General features: G+C 37.8%; 1 protein-coding gene across 5 annotated transcripts in view; it reads right to left on the bottom strand.

Annotated features, from left to right (window-relative positions):
• The window catches only part of PAK3 (p21 (RAC1) activated kinase 3), a 290,487-nt gene that overhangs the window by 58,733 nt on the left and 204,121 nt on the right, over positions 1–27,633 (bottom strand). For 3 of the 5 annotated variants that reach the window (XM_053580206.1, XM_053580203.1, XM_053580205.1), the window contains 6 exons: positions 19,808–19,908; positions 15,640–15,684; positions 14,319–14,472; positions 11,946–11,983; positions 2,581–2,709; positions 1,922–2,087 (listed from right to left, as the gene is read on the bottom strand). In XM_053580206.1, coding sequence (XP_053436181.1) covers positions 1,922–2,087; positions 2,581–2,709; positions 11,946–11,983; positions 14,319–14,472; positions 15,640–15,684; positions 19,808–19,908 — 633 coding nt within the window. Of the gene's footprint in view, positions 1–1,921; positions 2,088–2,580; positions 2,710–11,945; positions 11,984–14,318; positions 14,473–15,639; positions 15,685–17,253; positions 17,317–19,807; positions 19,909–27,633 lie in introns of all 5 variants that reach the window. The other 2 variants (XM_053580208.1, XM_053580207.1) reach the window with 2 other exon arrangements.

Below are 27,633 nucleotides of genomic sequence, written 5' to 3' on the forward strand. Positions count from 1 at the left end.
GGAAAAAAAAATTAAGGCACTTGTCTGAATAAATGAACTTATATTACCCAGGCACTTCTTCCATTTCTTCCTTCCTTTTCACACGAACAGATAGTTGTGATATGCAGAAGCAGAGTAGGTCATGGAAAAAGCATATGCTTTAAAGGCAAACAGTTCTAAGTTCAAACTCTGGCTCTGCCATCCATTAGTTTGATGACCTGGTCACTTAAGCTTTTTAAAGCTTACTTTTACTGATCTGTAAAATGAGGATATGAAATTCTACCTCAAGGAATTATTGTGAAAATTAACCCTGATAATGTACATAAAGTGGCCTGTACAGAAGGTGCTAAATAAATGAAAACTGTTACTGTTGTTATTACAGCAAATGGTTGTTATTAGTGCTAGAGGCATATTAATCATGTGTAGTAAAGTCAGTTAGCTGAAGTCCAGCCGTTGCAGTTCTGAGTGCTCACTGACAGCTGCAACCCCAACCTTTGCCTTTCTAAATACATTTAGCTCAAAATATCTCAACCTCAGGACTGTTGACATTTGGGGCTGAATTGTACTTTACTGCAAAGGAGGAGGGAGGGGAGCTGTCTTGCACATTCAATGTTTAGAAGCAAACATAGCTTCTATCCGCTAGATGCCATTAGCACTTTTCGAATCATGACAATAAAAACTGTCTTCAGACTTTGCCAACTGTCCCCTGGAGGGGAATATCATCATACCACCACCTCTGCAGAGCCTCCCTGTGGTGCATAACAGGAAGTGCTTTCCTTTTCTGAGGTCTTTTAGATAAAAATTTGCAGGAAATGAGACACTCCTATTCTTTAGTTGTATCCCACTACGAAATCCTATCTTTCAAAGAAAACTGTAAGTTTGTTATTGCCGTATTGTGTCTTCCAAGGTTTCTTGCATAGAGTTGCTTGCTCATTTTTTTATTCATTCATTCAAAAAGTATTTGTTGGGCATATTCGTGTAACAGCTACTTGCTGAGAGTTGGACATCCAGGATAAAAAGACACAGTACCCCCCATTGAGAAGTTCACGGTTTAGTAAAGGAGACAGACTAGTACAGTGTGTTATTTGCTATGATAAAAGTGGTAAGGAAGAGGGGCCCTTGACTCAGACTGGGAGAGATGAGGAAGGCTTTCCTGAAGAACCAACTTTAGCTGAGTTTTGAAACATGAATAATAGGTGGTAATCAAATTAGGGGCACTGATTGCTGATATCTAGCGTGCTATTGGATGCTTTTGTGATATGAGTTTAATGAATATGCTTCACAGATTACTTTTTGACTCTTTTTTTTTTTTTAACCAAAAAATCTATTTGTTTTTACCTTCTTGATGAAAAAGCTAACTAGAAGGTGAGTGTTAAGACTGGGACAATGTGTTTGCACAAGCACGTACACATTAATGAAACTTCAGAAGGAGACTGCTGGCATCTGCTAGCTCTTTCTCCCTCTCCACATAGGAATGCTCCTAAATGAAGGGACAAGGCTCTATAATTTGTGGTCAGAATTATTGATTGACCATGTTGGACTTTGAAGGTAACTTATCTACCTTCAGTATGGGGCTCTTGGGATACAATCATAAAATATTTCATTAAGACTATTTTATCCCTTTTGAAGGCATAATTTTAAAACAGAACTTACTACTTATTCATCTTGTCAATTTTTCACCTTAATTGACTTTTTCAAGAAAAAAAAAATATTTAGTTCCTGCCAATTAGGAGTAGGAGGAAGGGAGCCATCTGTCATATCTGGCATGTATGGTGAGTCCCAGATTCATCATCTTGTGACTTCAGGGAGCCTGGAGTTCATAAAGCAGATTCAAACTTCAAAAGGGTGAGTTCCCATTCTGCATGGTTTAGGAGAAATCCTCCCATGAAGAAAGTAATGATGGCAAAAAAAAAAAAAAAAAAAAAAAAAAAAAAAAACTCACTTAGCTTCTCTAAGATCTCCTCATCTGTCATCTTGGATTTTTTCCTTTGCCGATCTGTGTTCCTGTACAAAGTACTGGAATTGGCATTCTCAGCGGAAGGTGGTGTGACCTCTTTATTTGGTGCTGCTGGTGAAGCAATGGATTCAACCACAGAACGAGTGTAGATCTAAAAGGCAAAAATCAGAGAGTTCTACAATTTAAATAACAGGCCAAGGAAGGAGGGTAGAGCCACAATATTGTCAATCAATGAGTTTTTAGAGACAAGTGGTTTTCTATTCAAAAAGAACTCTGAGTAGCTTCAAGTACTACTTGAAAGATCTTGGAAGATAGTCTCTTGAGATCCCCATACATGCTCTGCTTATTCTGGTCTTGGTGCTTCTGCATATACAATTCTGCCTACCTGGTTCCCATGCATTTCCTTCCCTATCTTTAACTTCTCCAGCAGTTCTATAACTTAGCAGCTATCTATACATTGCTTATTTAATGCGCTAATCCAGTATCCTCAAACATCAACCTCAAAATCTAGGTCACATATTGTATTACAGTTTTGGGAACATGGGAGATGCTTAATAGGTACTAATGGTTGACTATATTTTAACTCTATGACTGCTCCAAAGCACATCTTTTGAATCATTTAGAAATAGTCACTTGTGACTTACTGATTTTGTATGCTCTGGCCTTGGTGCAATCACTGGTGGAGGCTCATTGTCGTCTTCTTCTTCCTCTTCTTCATCTTCTTCTTCAGACACAGGAGGAGCCAAAGGAGGCTCAGATGCTGTTTTTGTACTCTGGTGACAAAAACGAAGTTTAAAGACCAGGTATTAACTCCACCACGTTTTTGTTCAGAAATAAGACAAAGGAAACGAAATATTTAAGTATGTAGGAATAGGAGGGAACTACATCTTTTACAACTGAGCAGAATCATCAACAATTTGGTGGCCAGGACCTGCTCATACATTTATGTCATGGCTTTATGTCAGGGCCACCTTTTTATTTTTTTGCTCAGCTCAAAAACAGCAAACTATTATTTACTTAATATTTAAATCAAAGTTAAATGTTTTTAAAAATACAATAAAAGTCAAACTGCCATTAAAACCTTGAATCTGTACTGGGTGGATTGTCAATATTGTTCAACAATGTGTTAATTTGAAAAGAGTACTTTCTGCCTAACATCAGAGCATGCATGTGGATATGGTACAGCTCTGCAAATACTCACTAAGAACAAGCAAGCCAATAAATGTTTCTTCCCTGTTCAGCCTCCTGGAACGAAGCACTCAGAAAGTAATAGACATGAAGATCTAAGGAATACTCATCCACATTAGTAATTATTCAACATTAGCCAACAGGTAAATGGTGATTTCCAGTGTTTTATGAACTACAATGATAACATTACCACCACTAACAATAGCCGTACTACCTACGGTCCGTTGTTGATCATTCACATTATTATAGTGGTAAAATGGCTCCAAAGTTGGATTTTGAAAGAGCCATATAGCCATGGTTCTCAAAGTTTGACTCTCCAATCAGTATCATCAAGAGACTTGTTGGAAATGGAAATTCTCAGGCTCCATCCAGACCTATGATTCAGAAATTCTGGAAGAGGGGCCCAGCAATCTGTATGACAACCAGCCTTCCAGGTGATCCTGATGCATGCACAAGTTTCAAAACCATAAATTATGATATAGGATCACACTGGATAATATGACAACAACTAGCCACCCAAGGCTATCAAACACTTAAAATGTGTCTAGTCTGAAGTAAGATGTGCTAGAAGTATAATGTACATATCATATATTGTATACTCAATATGAAAAAAATTATAAAATATTTAATGCTTCATATATTGATTATATGTTGAAATGCTCACATTTTGAGTATACTGGATTAAATAAAAATCAATAAAATTGATTTCATCTATTTTTCCTACTTTTAAAATTACAGTTACTACGTTCGATGCCTGTAGCTCAGCAACTACCCTGTTTCCCCGAAAATAAGACATCCTCCGAAAATAAGACCTAGTATATCTTTGGGAGCACGCCTTAAAATAAGACACTGTCTTATTTTAGGGGAAACAGGGTAGGGCACCAGACACATACACTGGAGCTAGCAGGTTTGAACCCAGCCCAGGCCTGCTAAACAATGACAACTATAACAGAAACATAACTGGGTGCTGTGGTGGGTGCCTGCAGTCCCAGCTACTTGGGAGGCTGAGGCAAGAGAATCACTTAAGCCCAAGAGTTGGAGGTTGCTGTGAGCTGTGATGCCACAGCACTCTATCTAGGGTGACATAGTGAGACTCTGTCTCCATTAAAAAAAAAAGAAGAAGAAGAAGAAAAAAATACAGTTAGTAGAAAATTTAAAGTTACATATATAGTAGTTTTTATTATATTCTGGTTGGACAGTGCTATTAGAGGTAGCCTTTGACTTTTATTTCATTTTCCTTTTGCATATTTATGTATTTATTTGGTTTTTGTTTATGCCATTGGGGGTTCTGGCCAATTCCTACAATGAACTTTCTTTTCTTGAGGCCAAGGCTCTTAACGCAGTTATAAGCAGCCTATTAATAAACTATTACATTGAAGGACCTCAGTTTGCAATTAAAAATTCAGTGTGCCTTTTGTACAATCAAGCGTAATCCTATGGAGGAGTCATGAGGGGCGATCATATATCTGATAGATACCGGCAAGATTTATTTACTGTGAGAAGAAAAACAACTTAGAATTTCTAATCAAGTATTTGTAAGAATATTTTGTTGCCCTAATATAGATGCTTGGTAGTTTACAGACTGGATTTTATATTGACTAGACATTGATTTTCTTCTTTGTTTATCTATATTTATCCTTAATTTAGCCTAACAACTGGGCTATTCTATTGCATTATGGCTATGTGGATAGCAAATGTTGCTATCCGGATTAAAAAAAATCACTTTCTTCTTGTGAAACACTAACTCTTCAGAGCACTTTAGTGGGCATAGGGGGGAAAAAAAGCCATTGTGGGGCAGCGCCTGTGGCTCAAAGGAGTAGGGCACCAACCCCATATGCCGGAGGTGGTGGGTTCAAACCCAGCCTCGGACAAAAACTGCAAAAAAAAAAAAGCCATTGTGTTACCTTTGTCATTGGAATTTGCTTTGATATTATGTTCCAGAAAATTTTGCTGTATCTTATATTCACTGGGATCAAGAATGCACCTAATCACTGTTCCTTTGTAGTAGGGTAGAATATGCATATAAAACTAGGTACTTTTCTATATGGCAAATGGTGCTATTATATTCATGGTAACAGGGATAATAAGCTTTACATGGGCCTATGAGAATATGTGAGGTCAGCTTAGAAAAACCACAAGAAAATCAAAATCGAAATTAATGAATGTCAAATTATTCACTAAGACAATATTTAATTTTAGCCACTTGAATTTAGCGTTTATAAAAACTTTATTATATGAAGAAGAAATTATAGGTCATATTTTCTTATTTAGCAAGAATTCTTGAGTATGCACAATTGTTTACCAAGAAATTATACCTAACTATAAATCAAATGTTTCTGATAAGCAAATAATTTTAAAATCAATATTTAAAAAATCACTTCAAATATTTACAGCAAAAATATAAAGTGTGGTATGGAGGTCCTTTAATATATTTGAAACAATGCACTATGTGGCCTCCAAAAATAAGAGTGTACATAATCTATAAAGATCTCAGAATGGAGGGGTACAACTAGGACTTGACCTAACAAACTAAAACAATGTAACCTAACAATTTGTACCCTCATATTAATCTGAAATAAAAACAATAAACACATCTCCCTCTCTCTCTCTCTTACACATACATACACACAGATCTAAAAATTACTCCAGTAGCAAATATACTGATATAAGTTCTAATCTTTTCCAACTCTTAAGACTAGTACGAAGACCAGTCAGTGCCAACTGGCCAAGGGGTAACCTTGCACATCTCAAGTCTTGACATTTCACTGTATAAGATCTGCCTGCAAAATTTCACTGTTTCTTAACATTCATTACTATCTTCATTATTCTAATTTCGCACAGAAGACATTCCTCATCTCGAAGGATGGACTTGGGAGGACTATTGGAAAATCTGAAGATATTTGTCCTCTGAAGGTTTGTGAGGGAGAAGGAAGATAAATATTTCTGTTGACCTCAGACCAAACACTATCTTGCCATGTTGGTTGGTTGACTGGGAAGATGTGTGGCCTTCAGTGGACAGTACATTTCGAATGATAGTTGGGCCATAATTTTGCTCCCAGCAATTCACTGAGAACACTAGCCCTTGGTACTAAGAACTAAAACTGACATAGTTTCCTGCCCCTATGTTAAAAAATACTGAGACCAGGCATACTTTCTCATCCCTGTATAAATAATACTGGAACTGGGCATATTTTCTTTTTCATGTGTTAAAAATATCTGAACAGACACATTTTATTGTTTTTAGGTTAAATAATACTGAAAACAAGCAAAAATAACATAGCCTCTTACTTTAGGAAATTATTTGTTTCTGAAGATATTGTGACCAGCCAATACTGCTTCAAGACCCTCATCTTGCTATATTCACCAACACAAAGCTGTTTTATCATAACACTACACAATCCTAACCCATTCCCTATATTGTAAGACCTGCCTTAAAAAAAAAAAAAATCACACAGCCCAGGCCCTAAAACTATAAATACTCTCCCCTGAGTTCTCCTTTCCAAGATACTATGACTTTACCTAGGTAATGCTTTCATGCTGCTGTAAGTTTAATGAAGTTTACAGCTTTACTTGATTTACAGGTTTTTCTGGTAGGCTTTTCTGGAGTCGGTGGTGGAATATTTCCACACTCTTCCTTCCAGGCTGAGAAATACTATATCTAATATTGCTAAACTTGTAAAACTATAGATAGATAATGAGTGAGAAATATTTTTATCTTATCAAAAGTATGTATTTTTGACTCTTTATGCTATACACTGAGGCAGGGGAGGCAGTTCTTAACATGAGTTGAGTCCTAGCTGCTTGAAATTCTAAAGCATTTGGCTTATCTTCTCAGAAAAATACAGGTAGACATATGCTTTTACATATAATTTCAACAGTTCACAAATCTTCTGAAGCCCACACACGGACTATAAGTTCCGAACCTTGCTCTAGAGCAGTGATTTTCAACCGGTGTGCCGCAAACATTTTTAAAGATTATTATTTAAATTATTTCCAAAAAAAAATTCAAAGTACAGTAAGTATATTCTATTTTTTACTCTTTTTGTTTTGATCAACCTAATTGAAGTGTGCCACGGAAGTTTAACTACAGGTTCAAGTGTGCCAAGAGATAAAACGGTTGAAAAACACTGGTCTAGAGAATACACCAGGCAGAGTAACTACCTAAGGAAATTCTCTTTCTTTGAGCTTAAGTTTTAAAGGTCAAAGGACTTAGAGGTAAAGACTTTGAAGACTTCAGATAATACAAAGTGTACTTTGGGGCTGCTTTTGGTGCTTGTTGAAAATGCAGATTTTAGAGTTCTGCTTCAGATCTACTCTTGGAGTGGAGCCCTAGAATCTGCAATTTAACAGACTTCCCAGGAAATTCTGATGCACACTGAAATAAAGGAACCACCTAACACAGATGAACAAAATAAATCAGTCCTGCAAATCAAAAAAGAACAATCTGCCAACTGCACACCCAGTTTTTCTCGGCACAAATAAGGACACATTTATATTCCTGCTGTTACCTTCCATTCGAAATACTAGCTCTGCATCTTAAATACATTATTTTGTTCTCAACAGTACAACACAAATATTAAACTTAAAAATTAGCCTCCAGTAAAGAGTAGCTCCCTGAACAGTCTTTGGAATTGAATACACTAGAATCAAAGAAGCTATCACAAGTTTGTAATGAAACAGATGTCATGTGATTATGGGAGGTATCACTGAATTCCAAACTAATTACAGAACTCTGAGTTTAAAACATTTAGAGAATACAACATTGCTTCCATGTTAATTCCCAACTATTTTTTTTTTTTGGTTTTTGGCCAGGGCTGGGTTTGAACCCACCACCTCCAGCATATGGGACCGGCACCCTACCCCTTGAGCCACAGGCACCACCCAATTCCCAACTATTAAATGATGCCAAAATTTGTGATCAGTTCAGGCTATGTATATAAGGGGTAGTTATTTCCATGAAATCAGATTCTGTAGGCTAGCCAGATCTACGGGGTGCATTCCTGACACCAAAAAAAAAAAAAAAAACAAAAAACAAAAAACAAAAAACTATATACAGCGTGAAGTGCACTCTCCCCTAGAACCATAAGGAAAACACAAGGTGCAGTTATCCATTCCTGAGAACCCAAATCCCACCGAAGTGATACAAACTGAATGTCAGGGTTTAATTCAGTTTACCCAACCAATAGAAATCTAGCCTTAGTCAAGTAGTTAAATTTATTATCTCCAGCCCTTCCAACACAAACTGCCCAATAGGAAGCTCAGCATCCTCTCACAAAACTCTGCTCCTCCTGAAAGATAAAATCTTCATTTTTTTGCCCACCTCTGTATCGGTATAAGCCTGTAATCATCTTTGACCTCACCCTTTCCTCCAACATCCAATCAATAATCTGAATATCTCGAGAATTTAACCCAAATCTCTATTCCTACTGCCACTACCTCGCTTCTGGCCCTTATTACCTCTGACCTGGATGCTTGCTATACTCCCCCAACTAGTCTCCCTTCATTCAGTCTCACTTTAATTGATCATGGACATTTGCTGTCAGATTTACTGGTTCTCAACACCTAAGCTTTAATCGCCTAACTTTCCTGCTCCAAAATATTTCAAGGGCTTCCCCCTGCATACTGGAAAGGCTAGTTTACTTAGAATACCATTTAGGGGCCTCTATGATTCGGGTCCAACTTAACTTTCAAGGCGTATCTCCTATGATTCCCTTTGTTACATCTCAGTCTTTATTCAACCCCATGACCCTTGCTCCCTTGCTCTCCTCACCAATGTGCCCTTTCTTATATGTGCCCTTTAGCTTAAGATGTCCTTCCCAAGTTCAGAGATGCAACTTCCATCTGACCTTCAAGATCCAGCTCAAATACCACCTTTTCTATGAAATTTCTAACTCAGCATTCAACAAATACATACCAAATGCCATTTGATATCAGATACTGAGCTTAAGCCCTTGGAGACAAGGGCCTGCCTTCCTTTCTCTCTGTAGCAAAAAGCAATCTATTTTCTCATGATTCTCATAGCTAATGGATGTATTTCTGGTGCGTCATACTATCCATACTATATTGTGCTTCCTATGTTCATACCTATCTTCCTGTACCAGACTGAATGCCAAACTGCCTACTGCTTATAAGAAGGTATTTAATAAATATATGCTAAAGAAGTAAATATATAATTGTTTTATCTCCCAACAGTGAGGGCATCATTTTTTCCTAACTTAATGGAGTATTTTGGCCATTATGTAGACTTTGTTTTAATTGTATAGGCAAAACCAATAGAAACAATCTCATAAGAAACAGTTTCTATCTTAGGAGAAAATTAAAAACACACACATACACATAGACCATCCTAGCAGATTGGTGTTTCAAATAACAGATCTACCTCCCACAATAATAGGTCTCTCTTTTCTACGGTAATAGCATATTGCCTGGCATAATTATGATCTTAATATCACACTGTGCAATCTTCACTCTCTCAGTCAAGATTGTACAATATGATATTAATAAAGGAGGCAAAATATGCGCTGATCATGGAAGATTGGCATTTTTGTCTTCCCAACTTTCCTATTAATCTCCCTTCACATGCTGTGATCAGTTTGGCCCAGGAACTGTCACAGCAAAGAAGGAGGGGAAATGACCAGTGAGATGGGAGCACTATATTCTATGCTGGTTTGTGGAATTTGAACAGTGCATGAGTACCATAGCTTCATATAAGCCTCATCTAGGTAAAAGTGAGTTTTTCCTCTTGCTGCCATCTAAAAGTAGTGAAATAAGTCGCTTACATTTAATAAACACATAGTTTGTGCTAGGTATTATATTAAGTATATTATATGCATTATCACATTCAATATTTGCACAAGTCCTAGGAGGTAAGTAGTATTATCATTCCTATTTAAAGGTAAAGAAATAGAGGCACAGAAAAGCTAAGCTTTATTCCCTAAGTCACATAACTAGTAAGTGATCAGATCATACACCCATGTCCAGAGCCAAATATATATATATGTAATATGACGTAACATTTATCATAATAACCACTTTTTAGCTATGCATTTCAGTATTGTTAAGCACGTGGTTGTACAACCATGACTACTAGTCATCTCCAGAGGTCTTCATCTTCCAAAATTGAAACTCTGTACTCATTAAACAACTCCTCATTCCCCTTCTCACCAGCTCTTGGCAACAACCATTCTACTTTCTGTTTCTAAGAGTTTGAATCTCTAGGCATCTCACGTTAAGTGGAATCATACAATACTTGCATTTTTGTGACCGGCTTGTTTCACTTAGCATATCATACTCAAGGTTCATCCATGTTGTAACATGTATCAGAATTTTCTTCCTTTTTAAGGATTAATAATATTCCATCTTGTGTATATGCCACATTTTGTTTATCCCTTCATCTGATGATAGATACCCGAGTTGCTTCTACCTTTGGCCTATTGTGAATAGTGCTTCAATGAACATGGGTATAGAAATATCTTTTGAAGACCCTGCTTTCAATTATGAGTATGTACCATATGGATCATGTAATAATCCTATTTAAATTTTTAAAAAACTGCTTTACTATTTCAGAGTAAAAATCTACTGTTGTTAAAAAAAAAAAAATCTACTGTTGTTACATAGGCTGTTCATCGTGATGTCAAGCAGGCCTGTCAAGCAGGCCAATACCAATTCTCTATAAAAGCAAGAACCAGCTTGGCCATCCATGACTTCTTAAATAAACACTTAGAAGACTCTCGCTAATGATAATTATTTCACCCCTTAGAAGTAAATGAGGAGAAGTGAATAATTTATATCAGAATATCAAAACGAAAGTCACATTTGTAAGGGAAGCCTCATCTGAGATCACTTTTTGTCTAATGTGCATAGATATTCCTTCAGATACTATAGCATTTCCAAGGACAAAGTTATTTACTCCAAGGACTTGGTCACTGCTCTGATAAAACTTATCGATGTTACTTTGGGTGAAATCACTTCCTTCACTGTACCTCAGTTTGTTGGAACAAGTGATACTAAAAGCTGTTGTAACCTTAGACGAGTTACTTCATTTCTCTGAACCTCAGTTTCCTCATCTGTAAAATGGGAACAATTGTAAGACTTACTAAATTGGGTTACAGGAAAGAGTAAACGTAAAAATATTAGCCCATAGTGTACATTGTAAAGGTACAGTGTTCAGTAAAGAGAAGTTGCTACTAATATGATTATTTCCAAGGCTCTACATGTAAAAGAAATAGAAACATTTGTCCACATGAATCCCTATACATGCATGTTCATAATAGCTTTATTTATAACAGACAACTGGAAATATAGAGAGCCTTTGACATGTGAATGCTTAAACAAACAGTGATATAATCATACCATGGAAAACTATTCAAAAACAATGAAAGAGAACAAATTATTGATATATGCAAAAACCCGGTAAATAAAAGAAATATGCTAAGTGAAAAGTGAAAAAAACCAATCTCATAGCCTGTATTATTTAATTTGCATTAAATGTCTACAAAGGCAAATCTATTAAGGCAGAAGCCGCATGAGTGATTGCCTGGGGCTAGGGTGAGGGTGGGTGGGGATGAACTGTAAACAGGCATGAAAAATTATACTGGGTTGATAGACATGTTCTAAAACTTGGTCAAGGTAATGGTAGCACAGGTACATAAACTCATTAAAACTCATTGAACTGTATTCTTATAAGAGATGAATTATATACATCTAATTCTACCTTAATTTTTTAAAGACTCTACATCCAAAATCGAGATCTGTGTTATGACATTCTATTGGCTCTCTGGAGACATTGATCGTGAAAAACAGTTTTCAATTTTTCACTTACCGAAGGATGGGCTGCTATGTATCCATGTGCACTTTTGTCTGAAAAGTAAAAATAAAGAGGTCGTGTTTGTTTCATAAATACTCCCTCATTTAGAGACCATAGTTAAAAATTAAAACTGCTTGCTTTTCACCATATGGAAATTCTCCAGTTCAGCATTATAGAAATTAGGATTAACCATATACTTTTTCTTAAAATTGCTCACCATTTCATCCCCCTCATATTCTCACCAAGTCATTTTATAGACCTTAATGAAGGCCTCCAGTGAATCTCACCTATGTGGGAGAATGTTAAGATTACCAACTCTTGATTGATATGATTCTATACATCTAGAATAGTGTCTCATTATCAACAGCGGTTTTAGCTACCTAGTCAACAATGGTCTAAAAATATTAAATGGAAAATTCCAAAGATAAACAACGTATGTTTTAAATTGTGTGCCTCTCCAAATGTAATGAAATCTCATTCCATCCCACTTTGTCAAGCATATCCACACTGTTGGCTACCCATCCTGTAGTCACATAGTAGTTACCTTAGTTATCAGATTGACTGTCACAGTTATCACTATGCTTATGTTCGAGTAAGCCTTATAATGGCCCCAAAGCATAAGAGTAGTATGCTGCCATATCGTTATAAATGTTCTGTTATTATTTGTTATTGTTAATCTCTTACTGTGCCTAATTTACAACTTATCCTTTATCATAGTGTTTGTGTGCATATGTATGTGTGTGTACACATCTATATAATATGTACATGTATATATAGGGTTCAGCACTATCCTTGGTTTCAGGCATCAACTGTAGGTCTTGGAAGGTATTCTACATGGATAAAGGGGGACTTCTGTATACCCAGGATTTCTGCCCTTTTCATTTCTCCCTCATTCTCTTTCTCCCTCTGCTGTTTCCATTCCTTTCTTCCATCTTCCCTTCTTATCTCCACCCTTTCCTCATGTTCTCCTCTGATTCCATTAGTCTCAACACCAGAGCAGTCAGGAAACATATGAATGAGTTTTTCACTCAGCTAAGTATAATGCAATAACTCAAATACTGGTGAGTTCTAACACAATTGTCAAGATCCCATCTTTGTATGTTGAAATACTCAGATAAAAATAAAAGTGTTCTATGTTAACCAGTGTGATGAAAATGTGTCAAACGGTCTATAAAACCAGTATATGGTGCTCCAGGATCACATTAATGTACACAGCTATAATAAAAAATAATAATAATAAATAAATAAATAAAAGTGTTAGCAGTAGCTGCTTGGAAGAAAGAACAAACTTTGAGAATCTTAGGGGTATTAATGGTTACACTAACATAATTTTTTGAGTGTATTTTCAGTTTGGGGTACCTATGGTTCTAACTTGGAACATAACTTGATTTCTAGGATCTCTTAGACATTTTATTCCACATGGAAGACTAAATTTCACAAAAAATTCTCCTCGATGGCTTCCTTTTTTAAGGTTTTGATATTGGAAAACGCCAGTTAAACAACCTTCTTATTTAGGAAAAAGAGTTCAATTTAGCATGTGAATTGCCATAGCCTTCAAGTTTGACTTTGACAGTTGGTATTGCCAAATCAGATACTTCTCCCCTTCCAAGCATATCCTTGAGCCATTCTCAAAGAAACTTAAAGACTGTTCTATACAAAACCCGTGAGTCAAGAGGTAGGGGCATTTTATAGCTGGCGTACTAATGACAGTATCTTCTTCTTTCTTTAGATGTTAAATAATATTCTAGAGAAACAATCCAGATCATCTTTCTCAAAATATGAAAGTATTTTTGGTATATATTTTCAGTTGCTTATGGTGCAAATTTGAACAACAAAGCTTCAAACAAAAGCTTGGCATACTACCAAATGATGCCAAGATTTGGTACGAACATGGCAACTTCAATCTCTATAAATGTCCAGAAATGGTTTCTTTTATTTTCAGTCTGATTTTGGGGTCTGATCGAAATAACCTAATACCAAAAAATTTGTGTTGTGTTATCATGATGCAAATCAGTGAACCTGAGAGATAAAATAAACTTCCAGAGACCATGGTTTGACCCACACACCTCTTACTTTATGAACATTATCATGAAGAGTGATCCTAATCTTTATATAAGGAAAGAGACAAAACAATTATGATTGCCAATTCAAGCTAACCACTACTTCACTGAACAATCTCCTTATTTGGGTTTTAAAAACACTCAAGTAATATAAATCTCCTAACATCAATCTCAAATTCCAACTCATCTATTGGTTTACTTATCCTGAAGCCATTTGGAGAAGGTACTAGAACTGACTACAAATGTTCTACACACATTTTGTTCTAAATATGAGGCTCTGAGATTGGAATCACATCTTCACCCTTTGATGCCTCAGACCTCCCCTTACCTCCTGATGTAAAGCTCATGTATTTCTGGTTGTTGACTGTTTCTTTGGAATCATAGAATTTGAGAACATCTAGGACAGCTTGTGGGTTCTTCTTCTGTTCTAGTTTCGTTATGTTGGAGGTTTGGAGTAATCGTGCCCACTGCTCAGGAATTCCCTGTGGACAACCAAAGGGAAAGAGGGCAGCTCAGAACATTTGGCAGCAGGATTTTCACGTTCCAGTAAAGTTCTTCACCAAGAAGCCCATGCTACCTGTAGGATTACACTTGGGAAACTGAAGTTACATTCTAGATTTAAAGTTAGTAACTTAATAATGCAATCATTCTCTTCTCTAATTCAAACACATAGGTAAAACTAGGATCCAACTTAAAAAGGGTGGGTGGGAGTATGACTGTGATAGAAAAAAAAAAGCGCATGAAAATCACCTCCATATTGACTCTGCTCATCCATGAAATGATGTTTACGGCTTAGCTTATTGTTTTCTGGTGACTCAGGGCAGACATAGCAAGACTTCTCTAAATTTGTGCACAGCATAGTATAGTGCAAACCAATAGGTTTTATACGACTGGAATAACAGAAGCTGTTTCTGGGCATGTTGGAATCACAATATATTTTAGGATAAAAGGAAAGCCTCACCCTTGGTCAGTTTATAGTTTGTGATTATATAACGTCATTTTTTCAGTCTAGAGATTTAGTATCAAGGCAGATCGGAAGGAGACAAAAACAGAATTGTGGAGGAGCAATAACCCTGAGATGCTAACCGGTAATGTTAATGCTGCTTTGGTTAGTGCCCTGCAGCTTGCTCAAGGGCATGCCCTCCTTCTCTCCTCCCTCCCTCCTCACTTCATTCATAGGCCATATAGAACCTGGGGACTATGAAAATCATGCCAAAGCCTTCTGAGAATTTATAACAATCTGAAGCATTGACAGTAGAGAGGAGGGAGTATATGGATATCTAACCAAGGAGAATTGCAAAAAAATTACCACGACAGGTTGGCTTTGCATTGAGCATTCAACATTCTTTCCTACACGTTCGGTGTACAGATGTCCCCATTTCATACTTATCCAACCTCCAAGAACAACTTGGAGAGAGAAACAGACACACCATTCCTGAAGTGCATCCAGACACCATTTTTGTGGCTTTGTCCTACGAAGTCTCGGCAAAACAATGTGTGACGTGGGCCTCCAGAGTTCGGGGATGACAACAGAAAAGTGAGATAAGCCAAGCAACAACTCTACTGTACACACATGAACCTGCGGCTGCAGTGCTATGACATCTCAAAGAAGCACTTTGATGCAAGCTTCTTTTGGGCCTGTGACGCACCTCTGGGAGCTTCCCTGGGCACATCTGTGAGCCATAGAGATCTGGCTGTAATGGACGTAAATAAAGAAAGAAAAGAAAGTTAAAACAGAATGCGGGACAACTTAGAAGGTGGGAGGAGATGAAATCAATGGGTCTGAATGGGGAGGGGGGTTCCCTTCTAACGTGGGGCGGTCATGAAAATAGGGAGGTATTAACTAAATCGGGGACAGGACACGCTACAGGACAACAGATTTAAGAAAACAGAGAAAACGACAAGGTTCCACCCAAGTTTGGATGTACAATTCCACTTTTGGCCAGATGCTTCCTCCATAAATATGCAATTAAGAGTTGCCAGTAAGAGACGGGAGAAATTACAAATAGGCAAAAACATGAATTTGGAGGGAAGAAGGATGGCATCATGAAAAGCTTTGGCAATAATTTGTAAGTTGCTTTTATAATTGGGAGATCACAAGTAGCCAATGGCCATGTGATGAACTTACAAATTTCAGTTCCCAATTCTGGTTAAGCAATTTCAGTTTCACATTGAAAGTGTGTGTGTGGCTAAAATTCAAAGGATGGCTGTACGGTAATGCTGAATATTTTTTCTCTCATTGATACGTTCTTCTGTACTTTGTGGCTGAAGTCATGGCTGGCTTACAAAAAAACTAGATAAAATATGTTTCCACACAGCCAGACTCTATGTTTACATTTCTCAGACATTTAGATCAGGGAAAGGGAAACCATTCTATTGAAAACCACATATGAATAATATCCATTTTAGTGCCGCCGTTCCAAAATCCCACTCCCCATAAAATAAGATCAGATATAAGATTAACAGCTTTCTCCAAATAAAGATATCACAAATGCTACAAAAACATGCTTTGACCTAACTGGCTGGATTTGGGATATGTGTCCTTGATTCCTGGCATTTGGGGTTACTCCAAGCACAGTAAAACAACACTTTTACATGCATTCATCACGCAATTTGATGCTAAAGCCTTAAGCCAAAAAATTGAACTCAGGAGCCCATGCATGATCCCAGTTCTGATTCTAAGTGCAATTAATAGCATTTGGTTAATACTGTAATGGCCAAAGGAGTTATTAAGTGTTATAAATTGAGGTATGCATTGCACATAACCACTAGAGCAGATATCACTGGCATGATCTTTACCATAATCATTAGAATATGTGCACTTATTATACATTCCTATGGCACTTCTAAACTTTTGTGATAGTTTTGTGATCACTAGACAGCAGGGAAAAATGCTGTCAATTGCAGAAAACCCTCTAGACACCTATACTTACCATGACTACACTGCTGACATAATTTTTTTCTAAGTTAGATAAACCCATTTATCAACAAAACCTGACACTTAAATTTGAACGTATGCCACAAGGGCACATAATCAGAGAGCTGTCTGATTACTCCCAATTGAGGCACTAATCTTCTAAGTTAGAGACCTAAGAGTTTGAGCATCAGAAGCAGGAGGAGCACATATCAATGCCTGACCATGTATACAATAACTAGATGTACATCAAGCTGGGGATTGTCCAGTGTAGCCCAGGAGAATGGCAGCATGATATAACAGGCCAAGCATTAATCTTATAAGAAATGATAATTTATATCACTCATACCATTTTTCCCTCTGATTGACTTGAAGCGACCGTCACAGGTCTAGAGGTCTGGAAAGGGGAGTTCTGAAGTATTTGGGACAAAAATGGCAATATAATGGGTAAGGACTTGTAATAATTTAATAGGCAAAAATCTCACCTCCCAGCCTACTTTTAGCTTCAGGGTCCAAGGGCATGACCAGGTTGTACAGGGTTATATGGGCCATTAGCCATAGAGTAATCACCAAGCAACACACCAAATCAGTGTCCAAACATTGAAAACAAAGGCCCTTGTAAGTCAACTGGATTATATAGTTCAACAAATTGCTCAAAATTCAAGCTCAACAACTACAATATCAAATCCAGCAATACGACCCCCCCCAACATAGTGAATTAGTGACACTGGGGCAAGTAGGACCCAATTCTAAATCCTACCAATAAAATGACTTTCTTAGAAACTTATTATCATTTGGCATTTTTAAACTTACTGAACATAATAACATAGTAAATGTAAATCATAGGTTAAAAAAAAACATAAAAAGGCAGAATTTGGCATCTTTAAAAATAATGTGTGGACAGTAGATACAAAAGATAATCAAGGTGACAAGAAAGTACTTATGATTTCCAAACCTAGCCTGTGTCTTTCTATGCCTTCAATGAATGCCTAACAATTGATTGCTTCTAAATAGCTGTTTTATGTCAAATTGGGGGCTTTTTAGGGGAGAAAGGGTATTTGTTTGGTTTGGTTCCATCGTATCCTTTTTTTTTTTAATCATTGGAAAGACTGCCCATCACATACTCTGCTCTACCCCATTCTGATTGGTTCTTTGGGTTCTAACTGACAGCAAAGCGAAAAGGACTGGTGTTGCAGTCAGCAAGATGGTGGTGATTCTCTTTCTTTCATTTCCATTCAGAATCCCGAAAGGACAGAGAAAGTGGTAAAGAGAGATATTGTAGCATAAGATATTAAGTACGTTAGAAAAGTGAAAAGAATAAGACATTGGAAATGAACTAGAATGTCACATGAGGTAAGTGGAGGAAAAAACTCTCACATCAGCAAACAAACAAACAAAGACCTCAATAAAAGAAAAAGGGAAAAGAAAAATCTGGAATGGCAACAATGAAACATAAGAAAAGTTTAAACAGAAGATTAGCACAGATAAAATGAAAAGGTCAAAACCGGAAAGGTAAAGTTCTTAAAATAAAAAAGGGAAGCATCATTAGACAAAACTTTTATAGAGTTTAAGAGGTTTTCTTTTATCAAATGTCAGAAAGAATAGTTATAATCTCTTTGTGACATTTTTACAATATAAAATTTTTCAGGTTATAGAAATTGCTTTTTTCTGGTGGTGAAAACGGTGGTGGCAGTAGTAATAGTGAGTTTATAGCTTCTAAGTGTAATTTAGAATAGTGTAGCTAAGAGAATATTCTGGAAATACAGTAAAGGCTGAGCTCAAACTCAAGGCCATTTGAAAAATGCCTGTCTCTGACGTCAATAATGAACTTCATTACATCTTACCTATCTCCACTTTATCAGTATTTCTTAACGTTCTCTTCTACTGCTTGCTACTGAGAACGCAGAAATCATCAGTACACACCACTTTGCCAGACCAAGATATTTACTCAGTTTCAACTTCATTCTCACGTTGCTTACTTCCAGAATTGAAAAAAAAAATATATGATAACTGTCAATTCAGCAACATGGTTTGCTTCTCCACATCAGATTAATTTGCTCCTTCTTTTTTTCTGCTTAATCATTATGACCCAGTCTACTCACTAACCATCATGCTATTAAATAAGAAATTCAATTATTTACTATCTAAATTTCTCTCTGGTTTAACGAGCCAAAAATTTGATAGTTCTACCAAAGATTTTTTTCTAAATGCATTCAAAATGACTCCTTATTTCAGAATGCACATTTTGATAGAGTTCCTTACTAGTGTGGAAAAAGGTAATTGGCCTTCCTTGGGACATATATTTCTAATCATATCCATCGGAAACAAAAGACACCTGATCTTTTTAAAAAAGTATTAAATGTTATAGATCTGAGATTTTGTGCTATTTGAGCACTAAATATATCATTAATAATCATAAAAGTAAACCATGTTCATGAAATCAAAGGGGAGAACAGGTCAGTCTTACAGAGATTTTTGGTTAGTGTAGTTAGCTGATCTGGGTAATCCAGGTTTCAATGTAAAGCTTGAATTATTCAGATGGATTGTCTTCACTGGCCAAGTTGGGTACATGACTCTCCAATTCACTTTACATGAAAAAGAATAAGCTCATGCAGAGTCTCTCTACTAGGACTAGATTTTCTGTGTCATAGTTAAGTTAATATTTTCAACCCAATTGAAGACCATACAGTGATTAGACATTTCATTTAAGACAGACAAAATAAATTTGCCAATGTTGCTGCCACTCTCTATTTGCATCTATGACTGATGACTGAAAGTCCATCTTATCTGGAATCATCAAAAATATCATCTGACATTTTGGGACATGGCAATTCTTGCTTGAAACCTATTTTCGTGAAGGAATTCTTTCACGGCTTACAAAACAAAATAAAGAGCTTACTTACAGTGAATTCCCCGGTGACTGCATCAAACCCCACATGAATCGTATGCTCAAAGTCTGAAGGAAGAGAGATCTCTGGACGCTCTTTCTCTTTCTTCTTATTGGCTAAAGGCAAAACGTTAACATGTATTTATTTGGGGTATAGTTTTGGCATCAACAAGTTGTAAATTAGGTTCATCAAAACAATTACAAAGTTGAAAGACAACTGATGCCAACACAATTATAACAATATTTCTTCAGATATTGGTAATTCATGGCTGAGAGTTTGACAAAAAAAGTTACAGCCAAATAATTAGAAAATTTCTGAATTCAGACAAAACCCTCACTTAATTCATGTCCTTTAATGGGTTAATAGTGCGACCAACAGGCATCTCAGGATACTGTGTTTACTGGCATCGTTGGATCAAATATTGCTAACTAAAGAAGAATTTATTACACCTAAAGGCAAACTAAGGCTTACTACTAGTAAGAAAGAATAGAAAGAAAAGCGGGATCTCACTAAGGTGCATAATGTGAGGGTGTACAGTACGCCCCTGGGTGAAGTACAACTTGAACTTTACCTTAGGATCGCAAACAATGAAAACTAAACATCTGTACCCTCATATTAATTTGTAATAAAATAAAATAAAAATATGTGACTATTTAAAGGAAAAAAAATAGAAAAGCACTTCAGCTATCTATAAAAATGTTATGAATTATTTCCATGCTAACTACAGCTAAATTTCAAGTGGTGAGAACTACTTTCATGTACTTATTCGTTGTAAAACATACCTTTTTTTCTTTTTTTGAGACAAAGTCTCAAGCTGTCACCCTGGGTAGAGAGCCATGGTATCACAGCTCACAGCAACCTCAAACTCTTGGTCTTAAGCGATTCTCTTGCCTCAGCCTCCCAAATAGCTGGGACTACAGGTGCCTGCCACAACACCCAGCTATTTTTATATTGCAGTTGTTATTGTTTTTTTTTTTTTTTTTTTTAGCTGGTCCGGGCCCACCAGCCTTGGTGTATGTGGCCGGCATCCTACCCACTGAGCTACGGGTGCCACCCTGTAAAACGTTATCTTAATAGACTCTCAGACTTCTTTCAAGAATACCATTGAGGCTACAAATCTATCACTAAAAAACATTTTTAATCTTTTCCTACTCAGCACTTTGCTAGTACAAAGTTACAAATTACTGGTTCTTATTCTGAATTAATTTTATTTAGTTCTTAGAAATCTCAAGCCAGTTGCTTGCTTTAGTTTTTCTAGTTTGTAACTATTTTTCCATGTTCCATCATATTCTGTCATATTAGCCATTTATATCATTGTCTTTTTTAAGTACTACATTTTTTCAGTTACACAATGATGAATAAATTTATCAATGGCTAATAAGTTAAAAGCCTTTGAAGATATCATCACTAAAGAAATTAAGAACTATTATGAAATTAGAAATAGTTCCCAGGAGGAAGTTACTGTGGAAACATTATAAAATAGCACCTAGTAGCTGCCATAACATACATATCAGCAGATTTTAGCATGTATCTTTGATAAGGCTTCTTTTCACGCTGAAAAAATAATACTCATCCTCCTAAAACTGGTCAAGTCAGCACGAACCAGGTTTACTTAGTTGAAACCAATCAACTTTAAAGTTGCCAGAGTGGTCAATTTAAAACATGCTGGTCCAAACAGATATTGCCTTGGCCTGAATTACAGACAATATTCAACTACACACCTATCTGGGTTACTGATTTTGTGGGGACCTATGATAAATTTCAAATTCAAAACTTTTCATGTTCATGTGCCATTATTATGGTTTCTTCTTATCCCGCTCCATGCTCTCTCACTGCTTATCTCTCCAAAGGACAGAGAGATGAGGCAGAAATATGAAAATTTAAATAGTGAAAGGGACCATACAGGAACAGGAAAGAAAGGCAGGGGGATAAAAGTTACTTGGCTGGCCATGGAACAGATTTAGGACTCATTCTGAAAAAATACATGCATACCATCTAACTTAAATCTCAGCATAGATTCCATTTTTTACAATGAGCCTACTTTATTGCCAAATACTGATTTTTTTGTTTTTTTTTTTTTTGAGATAGAGTCTCACTTTATTGCCCTTGGTAGAGGTGCTGCGGCATCACATCTTACAGCAACCTCAAAGTCTTGGGTTCAAGTGATTCTCTTGCCTCAGCCTCCTGAATAGCTGGGATGACAGGTGCCCATCACAATGCCCAGCTATTTTTAAGAGATGGAGTCTCTAGCTCAGGCTGGTCTCGAACCAAGGCAATCCACCCGCCTTAGCCTCCCCGAGTGCTGTGATTACAAGCGTGAGCCACCATGCCTGGCCTATGAATCCTGTTTTAACAGTGACGTTTAGAGCTTTCTGCTGGGACTCCTACTTCCCTTGCATGTTTGGGGACTGTAGCTACAACTTACACAGACTTGTCCAACTACCATTTATGCCAGTTCAGAAAGGCAAACAGAACACTCAGCCTTCTGTGCTTAGCACCCCACTTCTGTTCCCTAGTCACTCCTGTAATCTTTTTCTTATTTTTTATCTGTCCTGATCTCCCATCTGTGCTAGTCATGACTAACCATCCCTCTTTCCACTTCCTTAAGGATGTGGCCTGACTCCTTTCCTCCCTCAGTGGCCATTCTGTCTTTGTCACTGCTTCTCTTTCTTCTGCCTTTGCTAGTGCAGTTTTGGACTTCTGCAGTCCTTCCTCTACACTCCCTTGGACTGCATCCACTTCCAGATACTAACTCATGTTACTTAATCTGTGGTTAGCTGAGGTGGCTCCAGATACTGGGGGACTAAGCACTTAATATATAATGAGAAAGGCTCCCTTTAAGTTAAAAAAAAAATTACAAATACAAAATTGCGGAGGTGAGTGCCCAGGGAGAGATCCAGGTGAGGAACTCTGAAAGCAGCTTCCTCTGCTTTATAGTAACCAGCTTTTTGTAACCTTCGGGGTGGGGGTGGGGTCAAAGATCACTTCGAAAAATTTGAAGAAACCTATGGAACTTCTGCCATCATACATTAAAATACATCATAAACATTTGTGTAAAATTGTGCTTATACTTTCAGAGTTTCATAATTCAGGACTCAAGGTTAAAAGCCCTACCTTAATCTACACCTCCAAACCTTGTATCAATTGAATCCCTGCCTCCCTTACCAGCAATAAACTCGCAATACTTCTATTAATGGTGTCTCCCTAGAAGGTCACCCGATTGCGTATCCCTTCTCAGCCTGACCATGCCATTCCCTTCCCTCTGGGCTAATCATAACAGAGGCAGGACGCCCATACTTGCTCCTCTTCCAGTGTTCCCCATCTCAGTTAAATGATACCACTAACCACCCAGATCAGAGAAGAAATAAGGTCTTAGACTCCTCTTCCTTTGGGAGCTTTAAGCAATGAAAAGATTATGGATCCCTCCTTCCAATATGGAATTCTAATAAAATAATACTAAAGCATTAGAAAGCAAGGAAGCCCAAAATGTTCTGATGTTCCTATGATTAATTTGCGATTTTTTATTGACGTTTGCCCAGGGCCGGGTTCGAACCCTCCACCCTTAGGTATATGGGGCCGGAGCCCTACTCACTGAGCCACAGGTGCCACCTCTAAATTGCGACTTTTTGAAAGCTATATATCCAGACATAAACTGTTTCCACATTTTCAGTGCTCCTGATTAGATGGCTGCCATCTCCACACGATTGCTGGGAGTATTGAGTAGTCCAGCACTGACCAAGCTGCCCAAACCAGAAATTTGGAAGTCATCTTTTTGACTCCTACTTTGTTTCTACATTAATTGGTCACCAACTTCTATTATATCTTCTAAATTGGTCTTGAATCCCTCATTCCCCATATGTTAAAAGTTCATGATCTTTAGCTAATATCCAAGGGCCTACATCATCTGCTCCTAGCAGAAAACCCTAAACAGCCAGGTTTTCTCTTAGCTCTAAGCTTTTACATATGCTATGCCTATGCCTGGAAAGTTTTACTCCCTACTCTTCCCCTCAACTTTGTGTAGATCACTCCCATCTGTCCTTATTTTTAAAGATTCACTCTTGGGTTTCTTTCCTTTGACAAGTCTTTTCCTGTCTTCTCTCTGCAGAAAAAGTGAAATGTTCCTCCTTTTATGCTCTCATAAAACTACTCAGTTTACCACTGGATTATAAGTTTTTTTTCCCCTTTACATATTTATCTCTCTAGCTAAAATTTGAGATGCTTGACAGCAAAAATTGTATCTTATTTATTCTCATATTCCCTAGCACTTACTTGGCTTGTGCCCAAACACTTAAAAACTATCAGTAATGGGACAGTTGTCATGTGCAAAATATTTCTTGGGTGATCTCATTAAAATTCCACAGCAATTTTATAAGGCAGGTCTTATGATTGTTTTATGGGTGACAAAAGTGAGACTTGGAGAGGTTAATCTGCATACTCACGATTACATGACTGGCAATGTTAAGCAGCAAGATTTGAACCGAAGTCCCCACTGTTGCTCCAGAACTGAAGCTCTTAATAGCTACACTATTACTCAGTGGCATTAAAAAAAAAAAAAAAAAAAAAAAAACATATTTGGGCTCTAGCCTTCACTAAATGTTTAGTGATTGAATGAAGGCTAGATGAAAGCTGGGTTTTGTTTTATTTTGTTCAGGAATACTAAAATCTCTCTCTCTCTCTCTCTCTCTCTGGGCGGCGCCTGTGGCTCAGTCCGTAAGGCGCCAGCCCCATATACCGAGGGTGGCAGGTTCAAACCCGGCCCCGGCCAAACTGCAACCAAAAAATAGCTGGGCGTTGTGGCAGGCGCCTGTAGTCCCAGCTACTCGGGAGGCTGAGGCAAGAGAATCCCTTAAGCCCAGGAGTTGGAGGTTGCTGTGAGCTGTGTGATGCCACGGCACTCTACCGAGGGCCATAAAGTGAGACTCTGTCTCTACAAAAAAAAAAAAAAAAATCTCTCTCTCTCCTAAATTCTGTAAGCATTGCTCATTTATATTAAGACTCAACCTAATAAGCTCTGGGTTGATATTTGCAGAAGGCAGAAGTCCAAATGAATATCACTTTCTTTCTTTCTTTATTGCAGTTTTTGGCCAGGGCTAGATTTGAACCGGCCACCTCCTGCATACGGGGCCGGCGCCCTACTCCTTTGAGCCATGTCTCGTATTCTACTGAAACCCAGAACAAGGCCACAAATTGCTGACTGGACCACAAATTGCAACCAGCACTTGGCCTTTGGACCCACTAGGTCCACATAAATTCTGCTTCTAACTCCGGGAGCCAGCTAATCTCTCCAAAATCTCTCACTCTGACTTTCCATTCCATTACCTTGGAAAGAAATAAAAACCATCTAGTCATCAATCATCTCCTATGTGTGCACCCCAATGTTCTGTAGTTCCTCTAGTGGCTAAAATTGTCCTATTAGAAATAAATTTTTCTATACCTTCAACCTCTTCATTAAATGTTCCCTTCACTTATGGCCTTAGATTCTCAAACTTCACCGTTCATTACTCTCATCTGAGAAACTTGGGAAAAAAGGGAGATGCCAGAGCCCCACCCCTAGAGATTCTGATTCAGTTAGTCTGGGGCAGGTCCAGACATCTTTGTTTTTAAAACTCCTTAGGTATTTCTATTATGTAGCTGAGGTTGAGAACAAAAATTTTAAACCCTACTATCTAAGGAGGGTGCCACATCCTCAGACAATCCTGCTGGAGGCTGCTCATTTTCCCCATCCTAATTCCTTAGGCCTGGGAGGAATGGAGAAGCTAGGTTCCCTCCCCCACACTTTTTTTTTTTTTCACTCCAAATCATTTATTTGAGATCCATACTCCTGCACTCGCCTACAAAATCCTCTCTTTTGAGGTTGTTGCCACTTAGTTCTCCTAAGTTCCCTTCTCCAATGAGGGCTTTAGCTTCCAGTCTTCCTTCCTGCACCCCGTGCTGCCATCACTCTGTGAAACAAGATATAAATGGATACCTCCTTCACACCCTGTCTTCTAGTTTCTAGACCCACCCTCAACTCTAATGAATGACCACCCCTCCACTTCTGCAATACACTCCCATGGCCATCTTTTAAACCAGTGGTTCTTAACCAGGGCTACACATCAGAATAACCTGCAGAGTTCCATAAAATACCAACATCTAGGGCCTACCCCAAACCTACTATTGGGATTACTGGGGTAAGACCTGGGCAAATGATTTTTCTAAACACCATAGATGATGTACAGTTGGAATAGAGAATCAGAGCTATCCCCAAGTCTTTTCATTATCCAAAAAGACCCTTTATCTGAAATATTCCACCATTATCTCATTCTCTGAGCTTTGCTTCCCATCTGGCTAACCTTCTAACTCTTTCAAGTGCTTGCACCTATTTTACCTGTTGTTTGATCTTAACAAAATCTCTATTCCTGGGATCCCTAGATTGTTAACTCAATTTCTAAGCTCCTTCCTGACCTAGACTCTATGGTGCATCATGTAAATCTCTCTTAAGCCACTACCCTGGAAACTCTCACCCTTTGACTTTCTGGTGCAATTGTCCTACAAAACTCTACCCTGATGGAATCCAATCCTAAGACTTCTCCACTTCTAGACCAAGGCTGCTGAGTAATGCCAGAGAAAAAACCAAACAGCCATGCAGATTGGTACTTCTTATAAAGGTCACAGACCTTAGTTGGGTCATTAATGGTGCTCAGGAGTATTTTCCTCAGTCCTTGGCATCTTCCTTTTCCAAACCCCTGACCAAATATTCAGGAATTTCACCATTTAACTCAAATTTCTGCTCTGCTCCCTCCTCCCTTACTTTCAGCATATGATTTTCCTTTTACTTCACCGAGAAAAATGGAAGGACTCCTTTTCTCAAGTGGGAACTCGTTTGACTTCACTTCTTCTCTCATCCCTACACATTTATCTCCAAATGGTAGCATCCTCTTCTCTTTCCCCATCTCACTAGAAGCTGGTTCCCCCTTCCACCTAAGATGTATCCTTCCACTGTTGCTCTAGATCCAAGTCTGTCACCTCTCTAGGGATCTCCCTCAATCAATTATGTCCTATTTCTTCTAGTGTCTTCCTGCAATCTCTCCCTCTCTCTTAGCACTTCCCTTTTGGCTTAAAAGACTTGAGATCTCTGTTGTCCTTGAAAATGAAAACTCTTCTGCCATCTCACATCCTTCTTTAGCTGACAGAGTTCTCTGGGTCTTTTCCTCTTTGGGTTCAACTTCTTGAAAAGGCAATCTAGATTTCCTTTGCTCTCACTCACCAAACCACTTTGATAACTCCCTAACGTCACAAATTAACCTCCTCTTGACCAATGGCTACTTTTCAGTCCTGGTAACTGTTGACCTTAGTCAAAACATTGCTGACCATATTCTTCTGGAAACTACCTTCCCCACATCATCTTCTTTCCTACAACTTTTTCTTAGAATCTGTTCCTACATTTCTGGGTTTTCTTTCTTGGTCTCATTTACAGCAGCATCTTTCTATAGGTATTTAAATAGTATTTAAAATAGTATTCCCCAAGAGCTGTCCTAGGTCCTTATCTCCTCTCGTTAACACACCTATTCCTTGGGTCATCTTATGGACATGCACAATTTCAATCACCAGCTATACTATTGACTCCTCATATGTACCTCTAGCCCTGATGCCTCTGCTCCAGTCCAATCCCATGCAGTTAACTGGCTACTGAACACCTATCTGTATGCCTCATAGGCCCCTTCACACCAAATATTTTCAAAAATAATTCTCCACTTCCTTTCCCCACCTAAAACATAAAATAACAACTCCTCCTTTGCTCCTTACCTTATCCTTCTCTAGGTCCTCCTCTCACCATCTGATGAGTTGCCAAATTCCATTAA

Source organism: Nycticebus coucang, chromosome X, assembly GCF_027406575.1.
Source record: "Nycticebus coucang isolate mNycCou1 chromosome X, mNycCou1.pri, whole genome shotgun sequence".
NCBI lineage: Eukaryota > Metazoa > Chordata > Mammalia > Primates > Lorisidae > Nycticebus > Nycticebus coucang.